The 24,481-nt window shown below is 46.6% G+C and overlaps 1 protein-coding gene across 1 annotated transcript in view; it reads left to right on the forward strand.

Annotated features, from left to right (window-relative positions):
- FLVCR2 (FLVCR choline and putative heme transporter 2) overlaps positions 1-24,481 on the forward strand; it is a 56,298-nt gene that overhangs the window by 7,096 nt on the left and 24,721 nt on the right. Inside the window, exon 2 of the mRNA XM_058567414.1 lies at positions 21,571-21,712. Within this exon, the coding sequence (XP_058423397.1) occupies positions 21,571-21,712 (142 nt within the window). The remainder of the gene's footprint in view (positions 1-21,570; positions 21,713-24,481) is intronic.

A 24,481-nucleotide genomic window follows, 5' to 3' on the forward strand; every position in this document is an offset into this window, starting at 1 on the left:
TTATTATGTGTTTGCTGTATGCTGGGTCCTCTGTCCAGGTGGAAGCAGTTGGAAGCTCAGCCACTCGCTCTTCAGATTGAGGGGAGAAGCACGACTGGGGGTGGGGTTCATAATTCTGATTCACTTAAGGTTCTGAAAATATACTCAACGCCCTGGGGTGGGGGGTGGGTAGGGGAGAGGGGATGCTCCTGATCCTTTGTTGCTGTGACGTTCAACTCCGTGCACTGGAGGAGGCTTGGGTTGGCCTGGCCTGACTTCTGTCTTGGCTTTGTTGCCTTGCCAGACATTGTTGCAGGTGCCCGCCAAGTCCATGGCATCCAATCGGAGTCTCCAGTTTGGTAGTCCCTACTCCCTCCCCATTCCTATGCAGCCTGTCCCTTGTTCCCTCCCAGCCTCGTCTCTCTGCCCTGACCAGTCTGGCTCCTTAATTATCTCCTTGAAGAGATACTGCTTGGGGAATAGTTCTTAGGCCGTGGAGAGTGACATCAGCAAGATGGTGGACTAGGAAGCTCCAGACCCTCACTCCCCACGGAAACATTAAATAAACTAGAAACTGGCTACAGTAACTTCTTTATAGGAGCTATGGAAATCAGTCAGAGATCTAGAGCAGCCAAGCAGGTGCCCAATCAGGAAAAATCCACATTCAAAATGGTAGGGAATTTTACGGCCTTCTTACTCAGCCTTGCCTTCCGCCTTCCCCGTGCTGGGCCTCCCAATGCCCTGTTCCCTTCTGCAAACTGGGGAGAGTAGAGCAGACCCAATTTGCATCATTTTAACCCAGTTGTATTTCTATACACTAACAGTGAATAATCCAAAAAGGAAATTAAGAAAACATTTCCATTTATGATAGTATCGAAATAGAAAATACTTAGGAATAAATTTAACCAAGGAGGTGAAAGACTAGTACAGTGAAAACTACAAAATGTTGCTGAAAGAAATTGAAGTCATAAATGGATGGAAAAACTTCCTGCGTTCATGGATTGGAAGACTTATATTGTTAAGATGTCAACACTACGTAAAGCAGTGTGCAGATTCAGTGTAATCCCTATCAAAATCCCAATGATGTTTTTTGCAGAAATAGAAAATTGCATCCTAGAATTCATATGGAAGTTCAAGGGACACTAAATAGCCAAAACAATCCTGGAAAAGAACAACAAAGTTGGAGGGCTCATACCTCTTGATTTCAAATCTACTAACAAGGCTGCAGTAACCCTGATGCTATGGTATTGGCATAAAGACAAACATGTAGACCAATGGAATGGAGAGTCCAGAAATAAACCCTCACCTATATGGTCAAAATGCTTTTCAACAAGAGTGCCAAGACCATTCAATAGGAAAAGGACAACTTAAAAAAAAAAAAAGACTTTATTCATTAGAGCAGTTTTAGGTTCACAGCAATATTAAGGGGAAGGTACAGTATATCTTCTATACACTCCCTGTCCCCGACCAATGAAAGCCTCCCCCATTATCAACATCCCCCGCGAGAGTAGTACATTGGTTACAACTGGTGAACCTACATTGACACATCATTATCACCAGTTTTTTCAACAACCAGTGTTGAAAAAACTATAAAAGTCATAGAAGAAAACAGGGAAAAAGCTTCATGACATTGGATTTGGCAATGATAACAATGATTTCTTGAATATGATACTAAAAACATGGGCAAAAAAAGAAAAAAGATAGGTAAATTAGACTACATCAATTTAAAAACTTTTGATATGCATCAGAGGACACTATCAATAGAAAAGGCGACCCACAGAATGGGAGAAAATATTTGCAAATCATATAGCTGATAAGGTGTTAATATCCAGAATATATAAAGAACTTCTACAGCTTGACAACAAAAAAATAAACAACCCAATTTAAAAATGAGCAAAGGACTTGAATAGACGTTTCTCAAAAAAAGATATATAAATGGCCAATAGGCACATGAAAAGATGCTCAACATTAGGGAAATGCAAATCAAAACCACAATGAGATACCACTTCACACCTATTAGGATGGCTTAAAAGAAAAAAAGAAAAGAAATGTTGGCAAGGATGTGGAGAAATTGGAACGCTTGTGCATTGCTGATGGGAATGTAAAATGGTGTAGTCAAATGGAGGATAGTATGGTAGTTCCTCAAAAAATTAAAAATAGAATTACCATATGATCCAGCAGTTTCTACTTCTGGGTATATACCCAAAAGAATCGAAAGCAGGAACTTGAACAAATATTTGTATACTATTGTTCATAGCAGCATTACTCAAAATAGCCTAAAGGTGAAAGCAACCCAGGTGTCCATCTACGGATGAATGGATAAACAAAATGTCATATATACATACAGTGGGATATTATTTAGCCTTAAAAAGAAAGGGAAGTTTGACACATGCTACACGTGGGTGAACCTTGGAGACGTTATGCTAAGTGAAATAAGCTAGTCACAAAAGGACAAATACTGTATAATTCCACTTATGTGAGGTATTGAGATGTATTTTTTTCTGATACCAACCAATTCTCCAATTCTAACACCTACTGGGTGTCCTACAGTTCAGTTCAATTCTAACACTACTTGGAGTTAGTGCAGACCCCACACGTTAAGGGCTCAGTTCCACAAGACTGCCTCCATTTAAGACGCCATTTGCAGGGCCGGCCCCGTGGCGGAGCGCTTAAGTGTGCACGCTGTGCTGCGGTGGCTCGGGGTTCAGATCCCAGGCACGCACCGACGCACTGCTTGTCAGCCCATGCTGTGGTGGCGTCCCATGTAAAGTGGAGGAAGATGGGCACGGATGTTAGCACAGGGCCAGTCTTCCTCAGCAAAAAGAGGAGGATTGGCGACAGACATTAGCTCAGGGCTAATCTTCCTCACACACACACACACACACAAAGATGCCATTTGCAAATCCTAGGGGCCACCCGTACTTCTGACTCACTGACTATAAATTGGGGGTTTCCACAACCCCTGCTCAGGTTCTATAGTTTCTAGAATGGCTCACAGAATCCAGGTAAGCATTTTACTCAGGTTTCCTGGTTTGTTATAAAGGATACAACTCGGGAACAGCCAGGTGGAAGAGATGCTGGGCCAAGTTGTGGGGGAGGGGCACAGAGCTTCCATGTCCTCTCTGGGGGCGCCATCCTCCCCGCCTTTGATGTGATGTGTTCACCAACCCTGAAGCTCACTGAATTTGTTTGTTCAAGAGTTTTTACAGAGCTCAGTTTCCAGCTCCCCTCTCCTCCTCAGAGGTGGGGGCAAGGTGGGATTGGAAGTTCCCCAACTCTGATCACTAGGTCTTCTGGTGACCAGCTCCATCCTGGGGCCATCTAAGGCGCTAGTCACCCTAGGTCACCTGATTAGCGTAAACTGGAAAGGAGCCCCTTTTGAATAACAAAAGACACTACTATCACTCAGGAAATTCCAAAGGTATTTAGAGCTCTGGCCAGGAAGTGGGACAAAGACCAAATATATTTTTATTATACCACAGGTGCCTAGAGTAGTCAAATTCGTGGAGACAGAAAGTCGAATGGTGGCTGCCAGGGGCTGGGGGAGGAGGGAATGAGGAGTTGTTGTTCAAGGGGTACTGAGTTTCAGTTGAGGAAGATGAAAAAAGTTCTGGAGATGGATGGAGGTGATGGTTGCACAATAATGTCAGTGTCCTTAGTGCCACTGAACTGTACTGTTAGCAATGGTAATGGTTAATGGTTAAAATGGGAAATGTTAGGCTCTGTATATTTTACCACTACCACCAAATAAAGGATACATCACTTTTGAGGAGTTCTCTTCTGGCTGGGTACCTGCTCACCTCCTGCCCTGCTGTCATCAGCCTGTGCTGGAGGAACGCATTCCCTGCCTTCTCCGTGCTTGCTGAGTTTACTGGGATACTGGCCTTAGTTTTCTGGTGGTTTGTGTTTCCCCTTCTTCCTTTTCTCTTGTTCTATTCCCCTCCTCCTCCACCTCCTCTTCTGACTAAATGGGAAACTTGTCTGAAGACTGGAACCTTGACTAATACATCTCTCCAGGGCTCAGGGCTCTGGGCAGTAACAGGTGCTTAGAAATGAATGGACAAGTTAATAAACAAGTTTCCATTTCCTGAAAGGAGTTAAGGCGACCAGTCAGTTACCTGAGAGCTCAGGTGGTTGGAGGAAGGGATTATCAGGCCTACATTCTTCCCGATGTGACTCAGTCTTGTTCACTCAATGGAAAGAGCTGAAGTCCTTGCTGTGTGCCTTGAACTGTGCCAGACCCAGCGTGGTTGAGGACACTCTCTTTCGCTCTGCTGGGTACCCTTGGACAAGTCCTGTAACTTCCCTAAGTCTCGGCTTCTTCTTTTGTGAGATGGAGATAGTATTGGCTACTGCAGAAGGTGGAGGCGAGGATTAAATGAGACAGTAAGCGGAGGGCGCTAGCGAGCGGAGTTTATCAGATAAGAAGTGCAAAATGAAGAACAGATGCTGTCAGTACTATCACCAATAAAGGTGGTTGGCTCCTGTCTTCAGGGGGCTCCTGATCTAGAAGGTGAGGCCAACACTTCAACGCTCATGATACCCCACGTGGCAGGCTTAAGGGTCTATGTGCACAGGGCATTAAGGGGTCACAGCATGTGGGAGGACATTACCCCAGTGTGAGTGCAGTGGGGAGCAGGCGGGACAGCTTCCCTGAGGAGGTGATGGTAATAGCCAATTCTTGATGAGTGAGGTGACCAGGAGTTGGGTGAAGAGAAGAGGGTGGGCCATTCCAGCTAGTTCCCAGGCAGTATCCTGATGGGACCTTGTCCCTCTTGAGAGCTCCTCACACTGAAAACAGTGCCAGTGCTGGGAGATGGTGTTAATGTCCCAGTGTGTGGTGATGAGACCTGATGTCTGTGATGAAAACTTTGGGGTCTCTGTGAGATACTGGGCCAGCCTCCACCCCCGCACATCAGACTATAGTCTCACAAACCTAAGACTCTGCTGAAGGAAACGGGGCGCCCCGCTTATCAGGTGGACACAGCTGTTTTCCACCGCCTGGGTCTTGATCTTTTTCCAGCAATGCTGTTAACAGGATGTCCTTCCCTTGACTTCAGCTCCCTCCGGCCCTCAACATCAAACATCCCCGAGTGGATTGCAGGATGAGGGTTGGAGCCCCATCAGGGATGGTAAAGAACCACAGGGTTACGGTGAAAGCTGGTGTTGCCTCTTCTTTCTTCTCTGTCTCCTGACTTCTCTCCAAGACCATTCCCAAACTTAACTGGTGGAGCATCTCCCTTGTCTTGTTTCTGCAGGACTAAGGGCCTTTTTCTTTGCTAGGTCCTTCAGAGGTGGCAGGGCACCCTGCAGACTTGGGCGGCCCACCCAGACTCTCCTGCTTTCTGACCTCATTACAGCATCTTTCCATTTTTATGCTGTGCAAAAACATTAGCTCAGCCTCTCACCCCCCACAGCTCAAGATGAGGCCTTGCCCCAGCACGAGGGCAGGTAGCAGTGGCACCTGTGGTGTTTGCAGAAGGCGGGGATGGGAGGCAGGGCTGGCTTCCACTTGCTTACCCGCTTCTTGGGATTAGAGAGTGTGTCTCGGAACCTCATGGTGGAGCAGGGTTTGCTTTGGCTCCCATCTGATTCCTTCTCTAGAGAGGAGGTGAACACAAGCCCCTTTCAGTTCCAGGAGACCACTTTTGGGGGACAGCTCCAGAAAGGAGGGACATAGAAACTGGAGCAAAGTTGGGGGTTATTTTTTCTCCTTTTTGCTCTTCTCCTCTCCCCTGGAAATTCCTGATTTCTGCCCAGAATTACTGTGTTAGCGTGGTTGGGTCTCCTTTGGTGGCTCTGGAGGCAGCTATCTGTGCACAAAGCTATTGCTGTGTCCGTCTCCTCTGAGAACTGTAGGAAGTGAGCAGCCTTGAGTCATCATGTTAAAGCAGGACCCATTCCAATGGGCTGCTGTTTGGGGTGGTGGCTGCCAGGTGAGCAATCCACACCTCCTCAGACCTTCGTCCTGGGCTTCCTGTTTGGTGCTGGACATGTTGGTGGGGCCCTCAGTCAGCTCACTCAGAGGAGCATTTCTTCTCTGCCGAGGAGCCGGATAGGAGCTTGCACGTCTCTTCCATCATCCCTGCCTAGGATGCCTAGGGAAGCCAGCAGCTGAGAATTATCTCTTGATTTCTCTCCTTGGGGCAGTGGAGATCAGTTGTTTTTAAGTGTGGTCAGTGAATTCCAGCACTAGAACAACTTGGAGTGTTTGTTAAAAATGTAGATTCCTGGGCACCAGGGCAGACCCTAGGAATTAGCCTCCCTGGGGTGGGGCTCAGGAATCTGTGTTTTTGATCGTGTGCCAGGGATTCTGATGCCCACTGAAGTGTGAGAACTCCTGGTTGGGAGCCATGGAACCGCACTTCCGCTCTGCTGGTGGCTGTTTGGGGCCTCCAGCAGGACACCTGCCCTCTTTGGGCATCAGCTTCATTATCTGTAACAAGGAAGCCTGCCTCACAGGGTTGCCCCCAAAGTGAAATGAGGGAGTGTGTGTGTGAAAGTTCCTGGATCCAGATAAGCCCTCCATAAATATACTGAAACCACATCTATCTTCCCCCTCCCCACCAAACTCAGGTTCTGTGACATTCTTTCTGGTATCTCTAGATTCCAGCTCCTTTCTTTCATCTTAGTTGCTATCCCTGGAATTTTTGCTGACAGATGCTCCTCCCTGATGTGTCAGCCATTGGGAACTTAAGGAGACCCACCTATCTGCTTTCTCTGCTGATGAGTTAGGTTGGGACCAGCATCACCCCACTTCTAGACAGAAGTCAGCCCCTGCAAGACCTTGCTCATAGTACACAGGCCAGGAGAGGCCATGCCTGGCACCCATTAGGGACTGAGAACATTTGAGTGCAAAGATGCATGACTGGTGTTCTGGTCTTACATTTTATCTTTGGGGCATTGTCTTCTCATTGCAGAAGGAAGATTCCAGAGCATTTTCTGTGATTGTTGTTTAATAACATGTCAGTCATGGCCTCAGTAGGATGGGGCTGTGGTGGGGGAAGAATGCGTCTTGACCCAACCCTCTTTCTAATCTTTCTTGCTTTTTATGTGTAACTGGGCCCTCTGAGAAGATCTCTTCCACCTCCATCCTCAGTTCCTAAAGCTTTGGAAGCCCGTGCTCCAGCTTGGGGAGAGCAGCAGGTGGTCAGGCACCTCCCCCTCTGAAGCTGGCTGACCTGGGAGGCGGGGCCTGGGAGGATCAGGGCTCCCTTGTTCTCTGAGCCACTTCCTCTCTAGCCCCTCACCAGCGCCCTGTGTCCTGAGTGTCACTGTCCCAGTCACCAAGAGACATTCTTGGCCTCTGGCCAGCTGTGTGGCCTTGGGACAGGCATCTCAACAACCTCTTGCTCTATTTGTGGAATAAGGACAGTCCTCCTTGCGAATGTTTTGTTTCCTCAAGGTTATCGTCAAGGGAAGGAAAGTTGTGTTCTCAGGGCTCAGAACACTGGCTGGAAGTTTGTTTGGGGACTTAAGGAGACATTGACTTTCTCTCTTCTCATTAGACTGCCTCTTTTTTTTTTTTTTTGTGAGGAGATCAGCCCTGTGCTAACATCTGCCAATCCTCCTCTTTTTGCTGAGGAAGACTGGCCCTGGGCTAACATCCGTGCCCATCTTCCTCCACTTTATATGGGACGCCGCCACAGCATGGCCTGCCAAACAGTGTGTTGGTGCGCGCCTGGGATCCAAACCGGCGACCCCAGGGCTCGCCGGTTAAGTGCGCCACAGTGGAGCGCACGCACTTAACGGCTTGCGCCACCGGGCCGGCCCCAAGACTGCCTCTGACTCACTGTCCAGAAAGAACTTTGATAAGAAGTGCTGACTGAATATGTCTCCATTTTATGATGACCCAAATACATTCCTCGTTGTAGGACAAACCCAGTTGCAAATGATCCCTTCAGACCCTGGATCGTCTGGAGTCTCAGACCGTGTCTTCCTGGGTTATGTGGCTGTTTGGTGCCTTGTTGTGGCTCAGCCAGGACCTGTGGGGAGAGAGCAGGGCTGGGAATGGGAACATCAGAAGTCCTGATGTTTACCTCACTACTGATTCACTCATGACTTCAGCAAGTTGTTTAGAGTCCATTAGGTAATGGAGAGAACGAAGAGCCCCTCATCGGGTCTGTTGCCTCGTCTGCACTTTGGGCATCCTGCTGTTGACCCCACTGGGTGGTTTTGAGGCTCAGATTATATGCTGGATGTGCAGATTCCTTCAAAACTGTGAAATATTATGCAAATGTGGGCTTTTAAGTGCCCTTAAAAAAAGAGAGATCCTGGACTTGCCTCATGATACTTGGGGAATAAAAGGGTTCCTCTGTCCACAGATCATCTTCTGTCCATCTCATGAAGTGCAACCTTGGATTAGGGGCCTCACCCTCCGTTTACAGGGTTTGGCATTCTTGCCTCTAGAGTCAGCTCTTTGTTTCAGAATAAGCTCTGGTTATTCTGGCTACAGGAGCCTCTCCCAGAGCTTCTGGGTTCCAAAGCATCCTTGCTGATCTGATCCTTTTGAGCTGAGCCATGCTGCAGCTCCAGGAGTACTGCGGAACATTCTGATTCCTTTTGATTCCAAGAAGGGCCTTTTGCCAAGGGTTGGCACGAAGCAGCTTTTCAGTCTATACCTGCCTCTGATGGCTCCTCTCTTCAATGTAGGAAAGTGGCGGTGGTGGTACAGCACAGAACAGATTTGGTTCCCACCATCAGGAGGTAGGGGCCAGGAGTGAGAAGTTTTCTCCTAAGGGCTTGGAGGTCCTGGCCTTACCACATTTTCTCTCAGGCCCCTTACAGTTAGCAAGTGGCTGTGATCAATGGTAACGAATGGAGACTGGTAGGGTCAGACAGTCCTTGTGAAGATGTTGCTTTTCTCTCTCTAGAGTTCTTCTGTCTCTCCTTAGGGAAGAGGGTACCCCATTATCTGCCCCAGGAATGGCTAGCCCTGTATTCTCATGCTACTCCACAGAAATCCATGACCTTTCCTAGGGTGTCCCCGCCCTAGGCTAGATCTCTGTCCCTTGCAGATAACCCACACAGGCCCTGGGCCATCCAGTGTTTGTCTCTCTTTGAATTCTATTTGTCCTGGATTGCATCCTCCAGCCAGCCTCCCTGTGTCTCCCCAGTTGACAGTGTCTCACCAGCAGGTAATGTGATATATGAGAGCCAGTGAATGAGGGCTCGCATCCCATTGGCTGTCTGTCCCATGAAGGACAACCTTGGATTAGTGGCCATGCCCTCCATTTAAGGGCTCAGTGCTCTGACCTTTATAGTCAGTTCTTGGGAGCTATAGTTTTTTTGAGACAATGCACACCGCCTTCATTTATTTATTGAACAGATAATTACTGAGTATCTCCGCTGTCCCAGCAACATTCTGAGCTCTCAGGATGCAGCAGTGAATGGGAAAGAAAAGGTCCCTGAGTTCACATTTCAGGGAAGAGATCAGACTGTAAGGCAGTCACTTATGGAGTGACTAATGGTGGAAATGTCAGGCCAAGGAGGAGGGGAGCTGGCTTCAGAGCAGGATATTGAGAGATATTCTTATGTAAGTAGGTCCTCGAGTAACTCCCTAAACTGCAGGGCCAGATCTGATGCTGCTGCTTTCTTGGGGTGCTGTTGGATATGGGTGACTCATAGTTTTCCGGTGCAAGGTTTAGATTTCTTTTCTTTCCAGATTTCTCTCTGGGATCATGAGGCAGGGTTAGTTAACTTGTGAAGTTGGCTTCTTAGGAAAAAGCTACAGGAGGCCCACGCTGTCTGTTTCTGGAGGCACACCCTGAAGTCAGAGGAACTCGGTCTGTCTCATCGCAGCCCTTTAAGCAATAACTCTTCCAGGACCTGCCCATGAGTAACCTCTGGGTCTGAGTTTCAACCGTGAAAATGGGAATGGGAGGGGTGTCACCAAGAGAGCCCAACCAGACTGAAAAGAAAACTTGGGAGGATTAGAAACATTTGTTGTCACATGAACTACTTTTAGGAATGACAGCGTGTGACATCACAAAGGAGACAATTATTCTGCTTTGGGCTGTTGTACACCATCTGTCAAAAGGCAGGGAGTGGTGCAGTTGAGCAGAGCAACAGCACACAGGACGGTAAAGTCCATCTGTTGGCTGCTGCGTGCCGGCGTCTGGGACAGAATTGGTGGGAAGTGCCAAAGCATTCCAGTGGAGCTTTGAACTCAAATGTGAAAAAGTGAGGTCTCCATTCTACCACCTTAGCCGGCCTGGTGGTTTGAAAGAGCCCCCCTCATTTTTCCTCTTTTCCAGCTGAGTCATTGGGGAAGTTCTATGAGCCTGTGGTCATGGGCCGTCAGCACTGTCAGACAGAGGGACCTTTGAGTGGTGAATTCAGCCAGCAGTGACGCGGGCTCTTCGTGTAAAGGGAGGCAGAGGAGGCTTCACGTCTGCTCTCATGTAGACCTAGACTGACCCTTTGCAGATGTCACCACAGGGACAATTTCAAGAGGAACACCAACCCTTAAAAGGAGGAGTGTGTGTACCAGGACCCTCCTGGGTTGATGACTGAAAGCCGGCAGAAGTATGAGGCTCAGCTGAAAAAATAAAGCCTTTTGTTATCATCCTTTTTTTTTTAATCAAAAAAATTTCCCTTTAGAACTCAGACCCCTCCCCTAAACTTAGAGTCTTCTCTATTTACAGCCTAGGGTTCCCCTGCTCTTCAGCTACCTTGCATCCTCAAAGATGAGGAGGAAACCCAGCACCAAGGCTGTAGGTCAAGATATTAGATAGTTTATAAGCCTGGTGATGTGAGCTCTTTGTCTTACACCTGTTGTCTCCTCCCCCTCCTTTTAGTATGGTGCTTAGTATCAGTAGGTGTTCAATCAATATTGAGTGTAGATTTGAGAGTGGGAAGCTGATCAGCCTACATTCCAATGGCCTCCATGTCTGATCTTGGGGATCCTCAAATTTGAGGTCTTCTCTGTGTTGTTCCACCTTGCATCTGCTTCCTTGTGGTGTAAACTCTTGGAAGACAGCAAACTGCTGCTGTACCCAACTTGTTTGCTATAGAGGAGACTGGAAATACTAGAGTTAGGTTTGAGCTGCACAATTCTCAAAGTCCTCTCTTTATTCAAAAGATCTTTCTGAAGCACCATCTCTGGTCTTGGCATTGTGCTGGGTGCGGTGTGGGGAGGGGTCACACAGGAAATGTTAGTCAGTGTCCCCGTCCTCAAGGTGCCAGCAGTCTAGTTGGGGAGACAACGCTTTACATGGAAAAAACCCGAAACTCAGCATTACATAAGAACAAGCAATCCCATAGGGTGTAACCACGTGGTAAACAAAACAGACTGTGGCTGGAGACACCTCTCACATTGCTCCCTCCAAGAGCTAGACAGACGGGGAGGTGCTTGAATTACAGAGTCGAGCTTATGAGGCTGGAGGAAGTGTCAGGTCTTTGAGGGCGGTCACTTCTGTGGCCTTCCCCCTGTTTGTCAAGGGATTTGGAGTCAGGTAGCCATGGGTTTGAATCTCAGTTCTGCCTTTAGAAGCTGGGTGACTTTGGGCAAAGTCCTGATGTTTTCTCATGTATAAAAACCAACCAGAGATAGTGATGCCGACTTAGGGGGTTGTTGTGAAGGATTAAGTGAAATAACATGAGAAAAATCATTTTGCACGCTGCCTAACATATAGTAGGTGTTCATTATGTGTTAGTTTCCTCCTTTCTAGTTTGGATAGTAGCCGTGACCTGAGCGTTCAGCCTGATGGTTAAGAGTGCAGAGTCTAGTACAGAGGGCCTGAGCTTGAAGTCCAGCCTTATCACTCGCTATTGCAGGTCCTTGGGCAAGCTACTTAAATGCCAGTTTCCTTATTTATAATGGGGATTAGAAGAGTGTGTATATATTTATGTATAGTGCTTAGGCTGGTGCCTGCGGCTTGGTGAACACAACGTATCAGCTGTTATTACTACTCTTATCTCCCCTGGGAATCATGATTGCAGGCTACCCTAATTTCCATAGCTGCTGCTTCCTACATTCCCTAACCTGTTTTCTCCCAAAGGACTGAAGAAATCCAAGAGTGTCGAGCTAGTATAAGCCACAGCAGAATCACAGATTTGAGGACAAACCCTGTGAGTGGGGAGGGAACTCTAAGGAAGTCTAGAGTTGACCAGCAGTGACCATGCTTTCTAAGTTCTTAGAGACCTAAGCTTAGCCTTTTAAATCCATAAACCTCTTTCATGAGTGATTTTCCCCCAAATCAATGGGATTTTTTTTTTGTTCCTGAAGGTCTGCTACCTCCTTAATCCTGAGTTGGCCTTTTCAAAAGAAGCCAAGGGCTTGGATTTGGGGATTTCAAAATACAGTCATATGAGCAGGTTTTGCATGCACGTTATTGCTTACCATGGCATTTTCCTGGGAGCTGTCTGGGGTTCCTAGGTGGGGAGGGCTCGTTCTCATGATTAAACTGTTGTTCAGCCTCAGTGTGTCAGTGCCCTAGCCGCCACCTCGTTCTCCTTGCTGCTTTCTGGAGCATCCACAGACTCAGTCCCAGGCGCCCCCTCGGAGCCTTCTCCACTGGTCCAAAGGTGGCTTTCCTGCAGAGTGCCTTCACTCTAACCTAGTCCATTACGTTTGGGACCGTGGGGCCCCTGTTTGTGCATTATTCTGCCGAGATTAGTATTCACTTGCAGGTGTAAACAACGTCTAAGTGACTCACCAAGGAGAGAGGGAGTTATTTATAGGACCAGAATTGTGTATTGGAGTGTGCAGACGTGCCTCACTAGCACCATCATCATGGTGTTGAAATGCCCACACCAGTGCACATGAGGGTCAGGCAATGAGTGTTGAAGACACTTCCGAGTGTTTGTACATAATTCCTCACGTGGACATGGTCCTGGGAGACGAAGCTTTAGTGGTGTCCTCCCTGCTGGTGGCCATACTGTCCATACCTGAGATGTCAGTGTCAAGCCACACAGCCCCAGGAGTGTGTGGGCATGTTTTTGTGTGGAATGGAAATTAGGCATACCGCATTTCTAGCATATTTTAGCGCTCATAAATTCTGTATGGACTTAAATGAGCCTCAATATAGTGACATTTTCTTACATTTGTCTATGAAGCTTAAGTTTTCCTCAGCTGTGGTGCTCTGTGAACCTTAGCTTCCAATATGTCTTTAGATTGTAAGACCACTGCTAGTGTACACAGAGATGTGTAGATAACTCATGTTCCTAGTCACTCGTATAAGAACACCCTTGTTGGGGGTGCCCTCATGCTGGGTGCTTTAAGATTACTTATAATCGTTGATGGGCTTTTAATTGTTAGGTTTTTAAGTGGGCTTTAAAGGACCCTCCATCATGTATTTTAAATAGCAGACTTTCTCTGGGAACCTGGTCTAGATTTAAATTTCCAACCACGTCTTTCCCGGGTCTGGGCTCACAGCTAATCTGGAAGGTAAGTGATGTTTTCCTGATGTGCCAATTAACTACGGCCTACTCATGCAGCACCCATTTATTGAGTAAGCCCTGTTTTGTTTACCAGGCACCAGACTAGTGTCAGACAAATGGCTGAAAATCAAAGGACTAGAGGAGTTTGTGGCGAGGAGATGACGCCTAGCTACAATAACCAAGGAAGACTCAGTGAAAGAACTGATGTTGAGATGGGCTCAGCAAGATTAAAGCGGGAGACCTTTCCAGGCAAGGAAACTGCTTGGATCAAGGTGGAGACTAGACGATGAAAAGGTTGGCATCGTGAATCGTCTGGTCTGGCTGGATGGAGTACCAGCGACATGGACGGAAGTAGGTGGAGGTGCACTGGAAAGGTAGTTTGAAAGTAGGTGAAGAAAGCCGGGAACAGCAGGCTGAGGGGTTTGGACTTCCGTCCTCCCTCTGAGAGGGTTGAGTCCTCGAAGGTCCTTGAGCGGGGACTTTGTGGGCAGTGCAGCTCTGAGGAACGTGCACCTGAACACGTTGTGCGGGCTGGTGGAGAGAGATCACGGTCACCTGAAGGCAAGGGGGCGGATTCAAAGTGGGCTTCTAAGGAGGTCTTGGGAGGGTCTGGGACAGAGTGGACGTGAGAGGGCAGAGTCAAGGGTGACTGAGAGAACTGAGGAAGAGCAGAGGGAAGGAGAAGGAGCTGGGGAAGGAGGAGGAGGAGAACCGGGGGCGGGTGGTTGCATGACTGCCATACATAAACCAAGCCTGTCTGGTGAGTCCCAGTAGCCCCTCCTCTCCTGCCGGTCGCCATCGCTGTGTGCGAGTGCGCAGGGTGCAGAGCCAGGCTTGCAGATGGGGAGTGAGAGCCTCGGAGCTGTAGAGCATTCTGCTGAATGGTCCATTCCCATGAGCTCATTTAGTTCTCAGAACAACCCCGTGAGCTAGATACTGTAACGAGGTGACATTATCTTTTTTTGGTGGAGTTGGAAACAGGCACAAAAAGATAAATTAACTTGCCAAGGTCAGACAGCTAGTAACTGGTAGAGCAGGGATTTGAACTCAGGTCTCTCTGACCCCAGAGCCTGAGCCCTTAACCCCTGTGTTCAGGTGATGATGTCTCTGAATAATGTTGGAGTGGAAAGAAGGAAAGCTGAGGGGTTCATTTTAAAGTGAAGAACATGCGTGTGAGCTCCTCAAGGAGCAAGGTGAGCCCCCAGTGAGGTCACAAGGAGACCAAGTTTGGACTCAGCCTTCAAGCCCAGGGGCTCTGCTGTAGAGAAACCTGCCACCCAATAAGGGGACAATATTTAACTCTCAGTGTCAGGGAGCCAGCTCCTGGGGGCCGTGAAATCCTAGAGAACAGTGGTTCTGTGGGTCTCAGAGCCAATATAACATGTGTTGTGTGATGTGTTAGGGGTGGCCATCTTATCCCAGAGGCAGCCCGATGGTTTCCTGGTTTTATTCTTGCTCTGCCAAATGTATGAGCCAGAATGATGAGCGATGCATTACACAAAGCATGGCTTCTCCCTGTCACCCCCAGCCCTCAGGCTGCACAGGTGTGTTTTTAATTGTGACATTTGCTCTGGCAGTGCCCGTGACTGCTAGATTGCATCAGTGTTTAGATATCACCTTGGAGTTTGTGGAAAGAGCAGAAATAAAATGGAAAATGAAAATTGAGTGTCCCAGGCTGCCTCTCCATCCTTTCATTCACCTCGTTTTTGTTCAACGCCTTCCTTTGGGGTGAAGTGAACTGTAGTGACTGGGCGCACAGGCTCTGGATGCAGAACCGCTGTGTGTTCAGACTCCCGCTCTGCTACCTGTAGTTTGTCACCTCAGGCAGGGGACTTCACCTTTCAGTTTCATCATCTGTGAAATCGGGACAAGACTGGACTCTCTTTCTGGGGTTGCTGTGAGGATTGAGATACTCCGTGAAAAGTGCCATACATTTTACTGATTCATGTTATTCTGTGCTAGGCTCCAGAGGTACATGTGAGCACTGCCCTCATGGAGCTTATAGTCTGGGTGGGAGACAGATGTTAATTGAATAATGATACAGATATAAAACTGCCTGTGCGAGGGGACCTGACCTCAGATGAGGGACCGGAGAAAGCTTCCCTGAGGAAGTGCGACTTGAGCTCAGGCCTGAAGGACATCTGCGTTTATGGGATGACACAAGCAGGGAGGGCATTCGAGTCTGGGCAGAGGAGCTGGTGTAGTGTCCCTGTGGTCTTCTGGCACGACGACACTTTGGACATTTGAAAGATAGAAAGGAGGCCGGTGTGGCAGGGTCTCAGGGAGCAAATAGTTGACCAGGGGCAGGTGACCCCATGTGCAGAACTTGGTGGGTGTGTCTAGGATTTCTACCACTAATTTCAAAGTAAGGGGAAGTCACTGCAGGGCTTTAAGCAGGGGAAGGACATAATCCAATTACATTTTGCAGATATCCCTTACTGCAGAGTGGAGAATGGCTGGGGGCAGAGCCGCATGGAAGCCATTAGGGGGCCCATGCCATACATTTTGTGAGGCCGGTGTCTCCCCCACTCCCTGGATGCGTGGTAAGGGTTGCCTGCAGATGAAAATGCAGGTACTCAGGACCCGCCCCAGACCTGAGGGATCACAGTGGGGTTGGGGCTGGTGACCTCTGTCATCAGGCACGGTTGGGAAATACTGCGATGGGCTATGTAAAATGAAGAGCAATTTTTACTCTACTTTAAAAGCAATTTTTAAAAAATAGGTTTCTGAAGGCTAGGCCTGGTGGTCTAGTGGTTAAGATTCAGTGCTCTCACCACCATGGTCCAGGTTCATTTCCAGTCAGGGAAGCACACCACCCGTCTGTTGGTTGTTACACTGTGGCATCTGCCTGTTGCTGTGATGCTGAAAGCTATGCCACCGGTATTTCAAATACCAGCAGGGTCACCCATGGTGGACAGGTTTCAACAGAGCTTCCAGACTGAGACAGACTAGGAAGAAGGACCTGGCCACCCACTTCCGAAAAAACTGGCCGTGAAAACCCTATGAACAGCAGTGGAGCATTGTCTGATACAACGCGGGAAGGTGAGAGGATGGCGCAAAAAAGACTGGGCAGGCACAGCCTCTATGGAAAACAGTATGGAAATTCCTCAAAAAATTGGAAATAGAAATACCTTATAATCCAGCTATCCCACTACTGGGAATCTACCCAACAAACCTGAAATCAACAATCCAAATAGACTTATGCACCCCTATGTTCATCGCAGCATTATTCACTATAGCCAAGACATGGAAGCAACCCAAGCGTCCCTTGACTGATGATGGGGTACAGAACAAGTGGTATATATACACAATGGAATACTATTCAGCCATAAAAAAAGACAAAATCGTCTCATTTGCAACAACATGGATTGACCTGGAGGGTATTATGTTAAGTGAAATAAGCCAGAAAGAGAAACTGTATGATTTCACTCATATGTGGAAGATAAACCAACACACTGACAGATAGAACTGCTTGGTGGTTACCAGGGGCACAAGAGGTGAAGGGAGGCATTTATATGGTGACTGACAAACAATACTGTACAAAAAAATTTCACAATTGAAAAAAAAAAAGACTGGGCAGGGTTCTGCTCTGCTGTCCACAGGGTCGCTAGGAGTTGAAGTTGACTTAACAGCACTAAAAACAACAAATTCCTGATGAGTTAAGACTCTGACTTGGTTTGACTGTGTATTGTGTAACTTGGTATTTTGTTGAGGAGGATAAAACTAGAACATATGCTGGGACATAAGCCAAGTCACAACCAGTTAGCGGTGATTTTTAATTGTTTACATTCATGGCCTGGGTCTCTGTTTTGTGTGAGCACAGGAAAGGTGCCCGCACCACCCTCCCAGAGCAGCATTCTCCCATCTATTGGAAGTAACCTTGGGCTGCAGGTCTCTGAGATTTACCCAAGTGGTGTCCTATTGAGTGCTTGACAGAACTCAGGTGGGTGAATACACGGGCTTCCGTGTGGACTAGTATCACGTCAACATTTCATGGGAAGCAAGAGGCGAGCTCGGGTTCTGGAGTCAGACAGAACTGGTTTAAGGGCTCAGCTCTTCTGCTAGCTGCCTGTGTGACCTTGGACAGGGTGCTCACCATCAGTTTTTCTCAGTTTTGTCTTTGTTGTAAGCTTCGTGGGTTAAATGAAAAAGATAAATTACGTTAGATACTCGGTGCATAGTAGATGCTCAGGAAATGCTCGGCCTTCCTACCCTCACCCAACTCTCCCCTGTACACATGTTTTTCCTTACCACTTCACAGTGGTTTCTACAATGTGGTTTGTAGAAAGAACACAGACCCTAATGGGCAGGACTGTGTGATATTGGCATCTTTGTGTAGTCAAGATTTTCTGCCAACGTACATCTGTCCATCTGTCCAACCGGCCAGCATGACTGAGTACCTACTAAGGGACAGACTTAGGAACCAGGAGCTGGAATACAGCTGTACACTCTCACTGAACACAGCTCTCAAGAAGCAGGGAAAAAAAGACTTGAAAAAACAGAAAAGGCAGAATTTTTCAGTCTAATCTCTATGTTTTGGTTTTCCACACTGGGCATGAAGGTACCTCCAAGGCCAATTTCCTCCTGGAGAAAGGTCACTGTGAGACAGTGTCGCTCTCTGACCAGGGTTACCGTGGGCCCCTGTGGCTGGCTGCTCCATCCTGCTGGCTGGAGAAGGCTTCAGTGCTGGAGTTAAGGTGGAATGGCACTCACTCAGCATTAGTGTGCAGGCGGAGAATGGAGTCCAGCCTCTGAGGGGTCAGGCATGTAGTGTACAACCGGCTGGGAGGACTTTTTCTCGAGGCAGAAGATTCCTGGGGATTAGGTTATCCTACATCAGGGTCCTTTGGGAATGAAAGAATGACAGAGCCTTGGGTGATGTCCCATATCTTCCCTCATTCTTGCCAAAGGGACCCTGGGGATTCTATTCAACTTCTAGATCTCCAACTCTGAAGTGCTTAGGCTAAGGCTAGCTATGACCTTCAGTGAGCCCATGGTCATATGAGCTCCCAGCCATGAAGGTTGTGTTTGCCCTTCTGTCTTTGGCTGGGGTTTTTTTTTTTTTTTTTTTGAGGAAGATCGGCCCTGAGCTACCATCTGCCAATCCTCCTCTTTTTGCTGAGGAAGACTGGCCCTGGGCTAACATCCATGACCATCTTCCTCCACTTTATATGGGACGCCGCCACAGCATGGCTTGACAAGCGGTGCGTCGGTGCGTGCCTGGGATCCCAACTGGCGAATCCCAGGCCCCCGCAGCAGAGCGCGCGCACTTAACCGCTTGCGCCACCGGGCCGGCTCCTGTGGCTGGTTTTTACACTCAAAGTCTTGGAGATCAGCATTTAAGAAGCCGGACTCGAGTCTGACAAATCTGTGTGACTGAGGAAAGGATAAAGCTCCGAGGATATGAAGTATCTTCTCTTCTGGAGAAGCCTGCTCACTTGGGCCTTTCTCAAGGCTCTTGGTCCTGGAGGGACCAGGCCAGGCCAGTGGAGGAGGCACTGGCCTGAGAAGCCAGGAGATCTATTTTTCTTACCTCAACTCTGTATGACCTGAACAAGTCACTTCACCTCTGCAGTTTAGCCTTACCTATCCTCCGTTTGTTCCTCTAATGATCGGGTTGTAGTAGAGGATGACAAAGGAACTCTGAAACTATAACATTCTATAATTTCAACCTACAAGTATCCCCATTTGTGTTAATCTTTTGTATCATTGTTTTAAATGCCCCCTGCCCCCACTAGATTATAAAGCTCCCTGAAGGCAGGAACCCTGCCATATACATCTCGGTACCTCCTAAAACATCTAGCAGAATACTTTTCACATAGTAGATGCTTTAAAGATGTTTGATTTATTGAGTGTATACTGGCATACTTTGGAAGAACCCTATACTGAGCCTATTGGTGATGACTTTTGTGAATATTCCAGAGCTGAGAGCCACTAGTGACCATCCTCAGTACGTATAGTTGACAGGCTGGAAAACCAATCAAGACGGTCACCAGATTGGCAGATGATGCATGATGTTGTATGTGTCTGCTGTTTTCCCTGTAAGCATCTTTGCTGTAGACGTCTTTGCCACAAACATTTTCGCTGCATAACTAATCAGCCATAAGGCAATTTTGCTGTAAAGGATAGAGATCACAAAAAATAAAAGAGGGACATTAAAAAGGACAATAATGAAACATGAAAAATGAATAACAAAATTAAAGAGACTTTTTCAAAATACAAAATATTTGAATACATTTAAAATGTGTGTAGATTCACGGCAATACTGTGCAAATAACTGATTTTATTTTGTGGGATGTATCTAAGCACTTGTCTTTAAAGTCTTTCATTCATAGTATTATACTTTTTTTTTTTTTGCTTGTTGATTCATCTCCTTGTTCAGCATCCATCACACTTCGTTTTCACTAAAATTTCTTCCTTTGTTAAGAGAGGTGTCAGTTTCCAAAAGCTAGGATCCATATTTGTAACTGAGCTTTGAATTGCGTTGTGAAAAGCCTTCTACGCTGTTGTTTGTTCTTGGCGTGTTGTCACATGTCCATTGATACATGTTCCAAAGTTCTATGGGAAATGTGGAGCTAAGGTTTATATAAGATAAAAATGGTAGTCCTGTGTCAATGGAGAACTTAAACCAAAGTGTCAAGCAGTTGAAACGAAACTGTCAACCAGTTATGTTATCTTTTATACCAAAATTGCCTTATGAACAATTAGACATTGGCAAAAATGTTTGCAGCGAAAATGCTTGCGGCGAAGGTGCCTACGGCGGAAGTACCTAGAACCCGTGTTATAGGGTGGCATGAAAGGAAATTGCTTCTCTACCTGCAGGTCCTTTCAAATACAATAAAGGAAAAGTGGGACCTTAAGACAAAAGACTTACTCATCTTCCTTCACTCTTAGGATTTGAGGCTTGCCTGGGTTCTCAGGCTATTTTCCAATTTCTGCCTTGGTATTACGTGTGGCAGAAGGGCATCCAGGAGTTGTATCATAGCTAGTCACTACTGAAGCAAGGCATTTCTGACCTCAGAAACACCCAAGTCACGTTATCTGTCAGGTCACTGGAGTTTGAACTTCCACGCAGATATGAGATGTTTTAATTTGTTGGTGCATGCGTGTGTGTGTGTGTGTGTGTGTGTGTTTATAGCCAGTTTCCATGTGTGTATAAATTTATGCAGTTGCTATTAACAAGCAATGGGCTCGCTGTGCTCTCTGTGGTCTGAGCCAATCAATCACAACGAGTTAGGGATCGAGAAAGAGAGCTTTAATTCCATTAGCCGGCATAATTGGGAAGACATTAGCAAACTAATGTCTCAAAAAAACCATCTCAAGAATTACAGAATCTCGAGGTAGTTATATAGGGAAAGTGGGCAGTAAGGAGGGGGGTTAGAAATGTCGGCCTTCAAGCATGACGACTCCAGAGTCTTTCATTGTTCTTTTCTTCTGCCAGTGATGATGAATATCTTGTAGGTGTGTTTCTTGCCTTTGGTCAGCCTGTTCCTAGAGAGAAACTCATAGAACAAAGTTTTAATTTATCAAGCTATATTGGAGTACCCACGTAAGCAGAGGCCATAAATCAGGAGAGCATGTGAATTTTTTTAGAGTACATGCAGAGCAGCGAGTAGGCACATGGAGGAGGGGCTGGGGCCATTTAGTATAACAAGAGGGCCTCACTTATGTTCACTTAACATTTCATGTGACTTCACACTACAGATGCTTTATAAATTACTAAGTTATTTACACAATGAACTTAAGCTGTCATGTTTGTAAATGTGGTAACAACTTCAGGCTTCCATCTCTTACTGAATGCAAGTTCTTGGGGTTGTAGGGTATAGAACTTTTCCCTCAGCTGGTCTCTCAACTCTAGGGTAAAAGATTCAGTGAAATCAAGAATTTAAGTGGCATGAAAAAAAAATCAACATTGTTTTACTCTACCATAGAGATGGAAGTATAGGAACCATTGTTCATCAGTTTGCAGCTACAGAAGAGCCAGTCTGCATTGAGAACCCATCTATCATTGTTTCCAATTGGTGTTGATAGTGAGGGTGGTCAGGGGTGTGTGAGTTGAGTTGTCAATCAAAAGAGAGATCTCTCTGGTATCTTGAGGGGAGTTTTTAGGGGGTTCCTGATTATGTTTCTTATTAGGAGTCTCTTTAAATTTGTGCTGTGATCTCTTGGCCATTGGTAACTGTAATTGATTGTCTCTGTCTTTTATAGCTTGGAATTGCGATTGGGTTCTTGGTCCCTCCTGTTTTGGTACCCAACATCGAAGACCGGGACAAGCTTGCCTACCACATCAGCGTCATGTTCTACATAATAGGAAGTGTAGCCACTCTGCTTTTCATCCTTGTCATCATTGGTAAGGTCATTAGTAGACTGATGGGAGGCTGGGAGGTAAGGAGGTTCCTCTGACTTGGGTGGGGACGTAGTGAACATGGCTCTAGAGTACCATGGACATTTATAGAAACTGGAGACCTGGATTCTAATGGTCTTCAAATGTTTTTACCTGCTCACTTGCTACCAATACAGTGCTAGCCAGTCCTGTTTACTTTGTTAGCAGCTCAGTAAAGGTTTAATTGTAATTAAGCCAATATGACCTCACCAGAATTCACATGCAGACTGCTGCATTGTTGAAACCCGAGTGAGCACTTATGGTATCATAGGCACTGTACTGAGCATGTCTGATCTCACTTAATCCTTGACAACTCTGTGAGTGAAGGTCCCATTATCACTCTCATTTAACAAAGAGGAAAAGGAGACTTAAGGCAAGTTAATAAATTATTCAAGATTAGGGAGCTAGTAAGTGGCAGAGATTGGATTCAAGCCTAAACTTATCGAACTCCGTACTCTAAATTTCTGGAACAAAACAAAACAGAATTGAGCCACAACACTAATACTCTCATAGATTGACCTGAGAATGACTGGGACCACATTTTTTAATGCTCTTTTTTAAATTATAAAAGTAATATCCTCATTATGGAAAAATCTAGAAAATACAAAAAAGAATGACCATTCATTTAGCCTTGTACCAGTTAATCCAAATGACCAACTTCAGATAACTACTGTTAATTTTATATGCATGTACATTGAATCATTGAGATATTTGGTTGATTTTATATCTTCTTTTATCATCTGAGTGATATGACGGGCTGTGATAAATTCAAAAACAGCATAGTAGAGGTTTTCATTTTCAGTTAGTCACCCGTCTTTAAAGGTTAACCAGCTTCCTCCTAACATCTGAAAGTTCCACCACACATGTTAAAGGTTTCCTTCCTTCCTGCCGGCCTCACCTCCAGAGTCAGTTTTATAATCTGTACCTCATTACACTGTTCTCACTGTGTTGTTCCCTCCCCGGCATCCAAGTTGAGGAAGGGCCGCCTGATGGCTTCAGAAGCTGGCAGCATATCTTGGACAGAGGACTTGGTGTTCCTGGAAGGCTGAGAAGCTGTGGAGCCGTGGATGAGAGCAAGAAAGAACAGTCCAGCCAGGGACCCTCTTTTTTTTTTTTTTTTATAATTTTATTTATGTATTTATTTTTTCCCCCAAAGTCCCAGTAGATAGTTGTATGTCATAGTTGCACATCCTTCTAGTTGCTGTATGTGGGACGCGGCCTCAGCATGGCCAGAGAAGCGGTGCGTCGATGTGCGCCCGGGATCCAAACCTGGGCCGCCAGCAGCGGGCACTTAACTGCTAAGCCACGGGCCGGCCCCAGCCAGGGACCCTCTTAATCAGCAAACTTGAAGTTTCAAGTTGTAATGTTCCCACCTCCAAATTCTTATGTTTGTAGCAGATGAGGGCTTGGTTCTTTGCTGTTGAAATCCTGGAGATAGGACATTGCTACATTTTGGCATTTTATTATCAAGCACAGATAGTAGCTCATTGAGTAAAGAACTGAGAAATCTTATCTGGATTCTTGTTTGTGGTTGCCAAGTCCTTGAGCAAACCCCTGCTGTTGCAGAGATAAATAACCTCTTGCCTTGCTCTTTCCGCCTGAAGGGGAGGTGAATAGGCAAGACAATGGATGAGAGGTTCCCAGTGGTGGGAAGTCGTCCAGGACTATTTCCGGAGAAGGAAGAAGCCAGGCTCTGAAGTCGGGGCTGGAGGGTTTTCTGGGTGGGGGCCCCTTTGATCTTCAAGAGAGTAAACCTCATTTCCAGAGCTTCTTCTAACTGGAGATAGCCTATTGACCTTTCAGGAGTGTTCTCATGGCGTGTGGGGGAGGCCACGTGGTGCTTGCTTGGACCCATTTGGAGGACCAGTTTAGCCAAACAACTAGCTAAAGTGATCTGTCCCCCAGAGAACTGAATAGCAATCTGTGCAGTCAAATTGACTGTACTGGTTGTATTGAAAAAAGAATATACAATGAATGGTTTTCCATTGTCTGTCCCCAGTCCTTCATATCAGAGTGGCTACTCCTGCAGGATCCTCTTGTCTCTTCGTGAGGCAGATGTCTGATTCAGACTTTGAGAAACTAGGAATGAACTTGAGGTTTTTCCAAAAGAAGAAGATCCTTTCACTTATTCAGGGAATAATTCTTGGCTGCTGTGTGCCAGGCTCTGTGCTAATCATGGGCAACACAGTCCCTTCCCCTTCGGGAGGAGCCCTGGGGGTAAGCCATTAATTGGGTATTAATACCAGAATACCAAAGCCTCAGCCCTGACTTCCTTTCTATCCATATGTTACTATTGCATGTTTTCAGTGCTCTGTGGTATGTTATTTTCTGGGTATTATGGGACTCCTTGATCCTTGAACATTGCCCGGGAGGCCTACAGATTTGCAGCCATCCAGAAGCCATTAAGAAAAGATAATCAAAGGACTGCTCACTCAGCCACAGACAATGAGAAGCAGCCTCAAGAGAGGAGGCTGTAAAGGAGTTAATTGAATAATTAATATTTCCTTTTGCGGGGCTAGCCCAGTGGCCTAGTGGTTAAGTTTGTGCACTCAGCTTCGGCGGTCCGGGGTTCACCAGTTCGGATCCTGGGCGCAGACCTATGCACCGCTCATCAAGCCATGCTAAGGCGGCGTCCCATATAGAGCAACTAGAAGGATGTACAACTATGACATACAACTATCTACTGGGGCTTTGGGGGGAAAAAAAAAATAAAGGAAAAAGGAGGAAGATTGGCAA

The sequence above is a fragment of the Diceros bicornis genome, chromosome 24 (genome assembly GCF_020826845.1).
Source record: "Diceros bicornis minor isolate mBicDic1 chromosome 24, mDicBic1.mat.cur, whole genome shotgun sequence".
In the NCBI taxonomy this organism is placed as follows: Eukaryota; Metazoa; Chordata; class Mammalia; order Perissodactyla; family Rhinocerotidae; genus Diceros; species Diceros bicornis.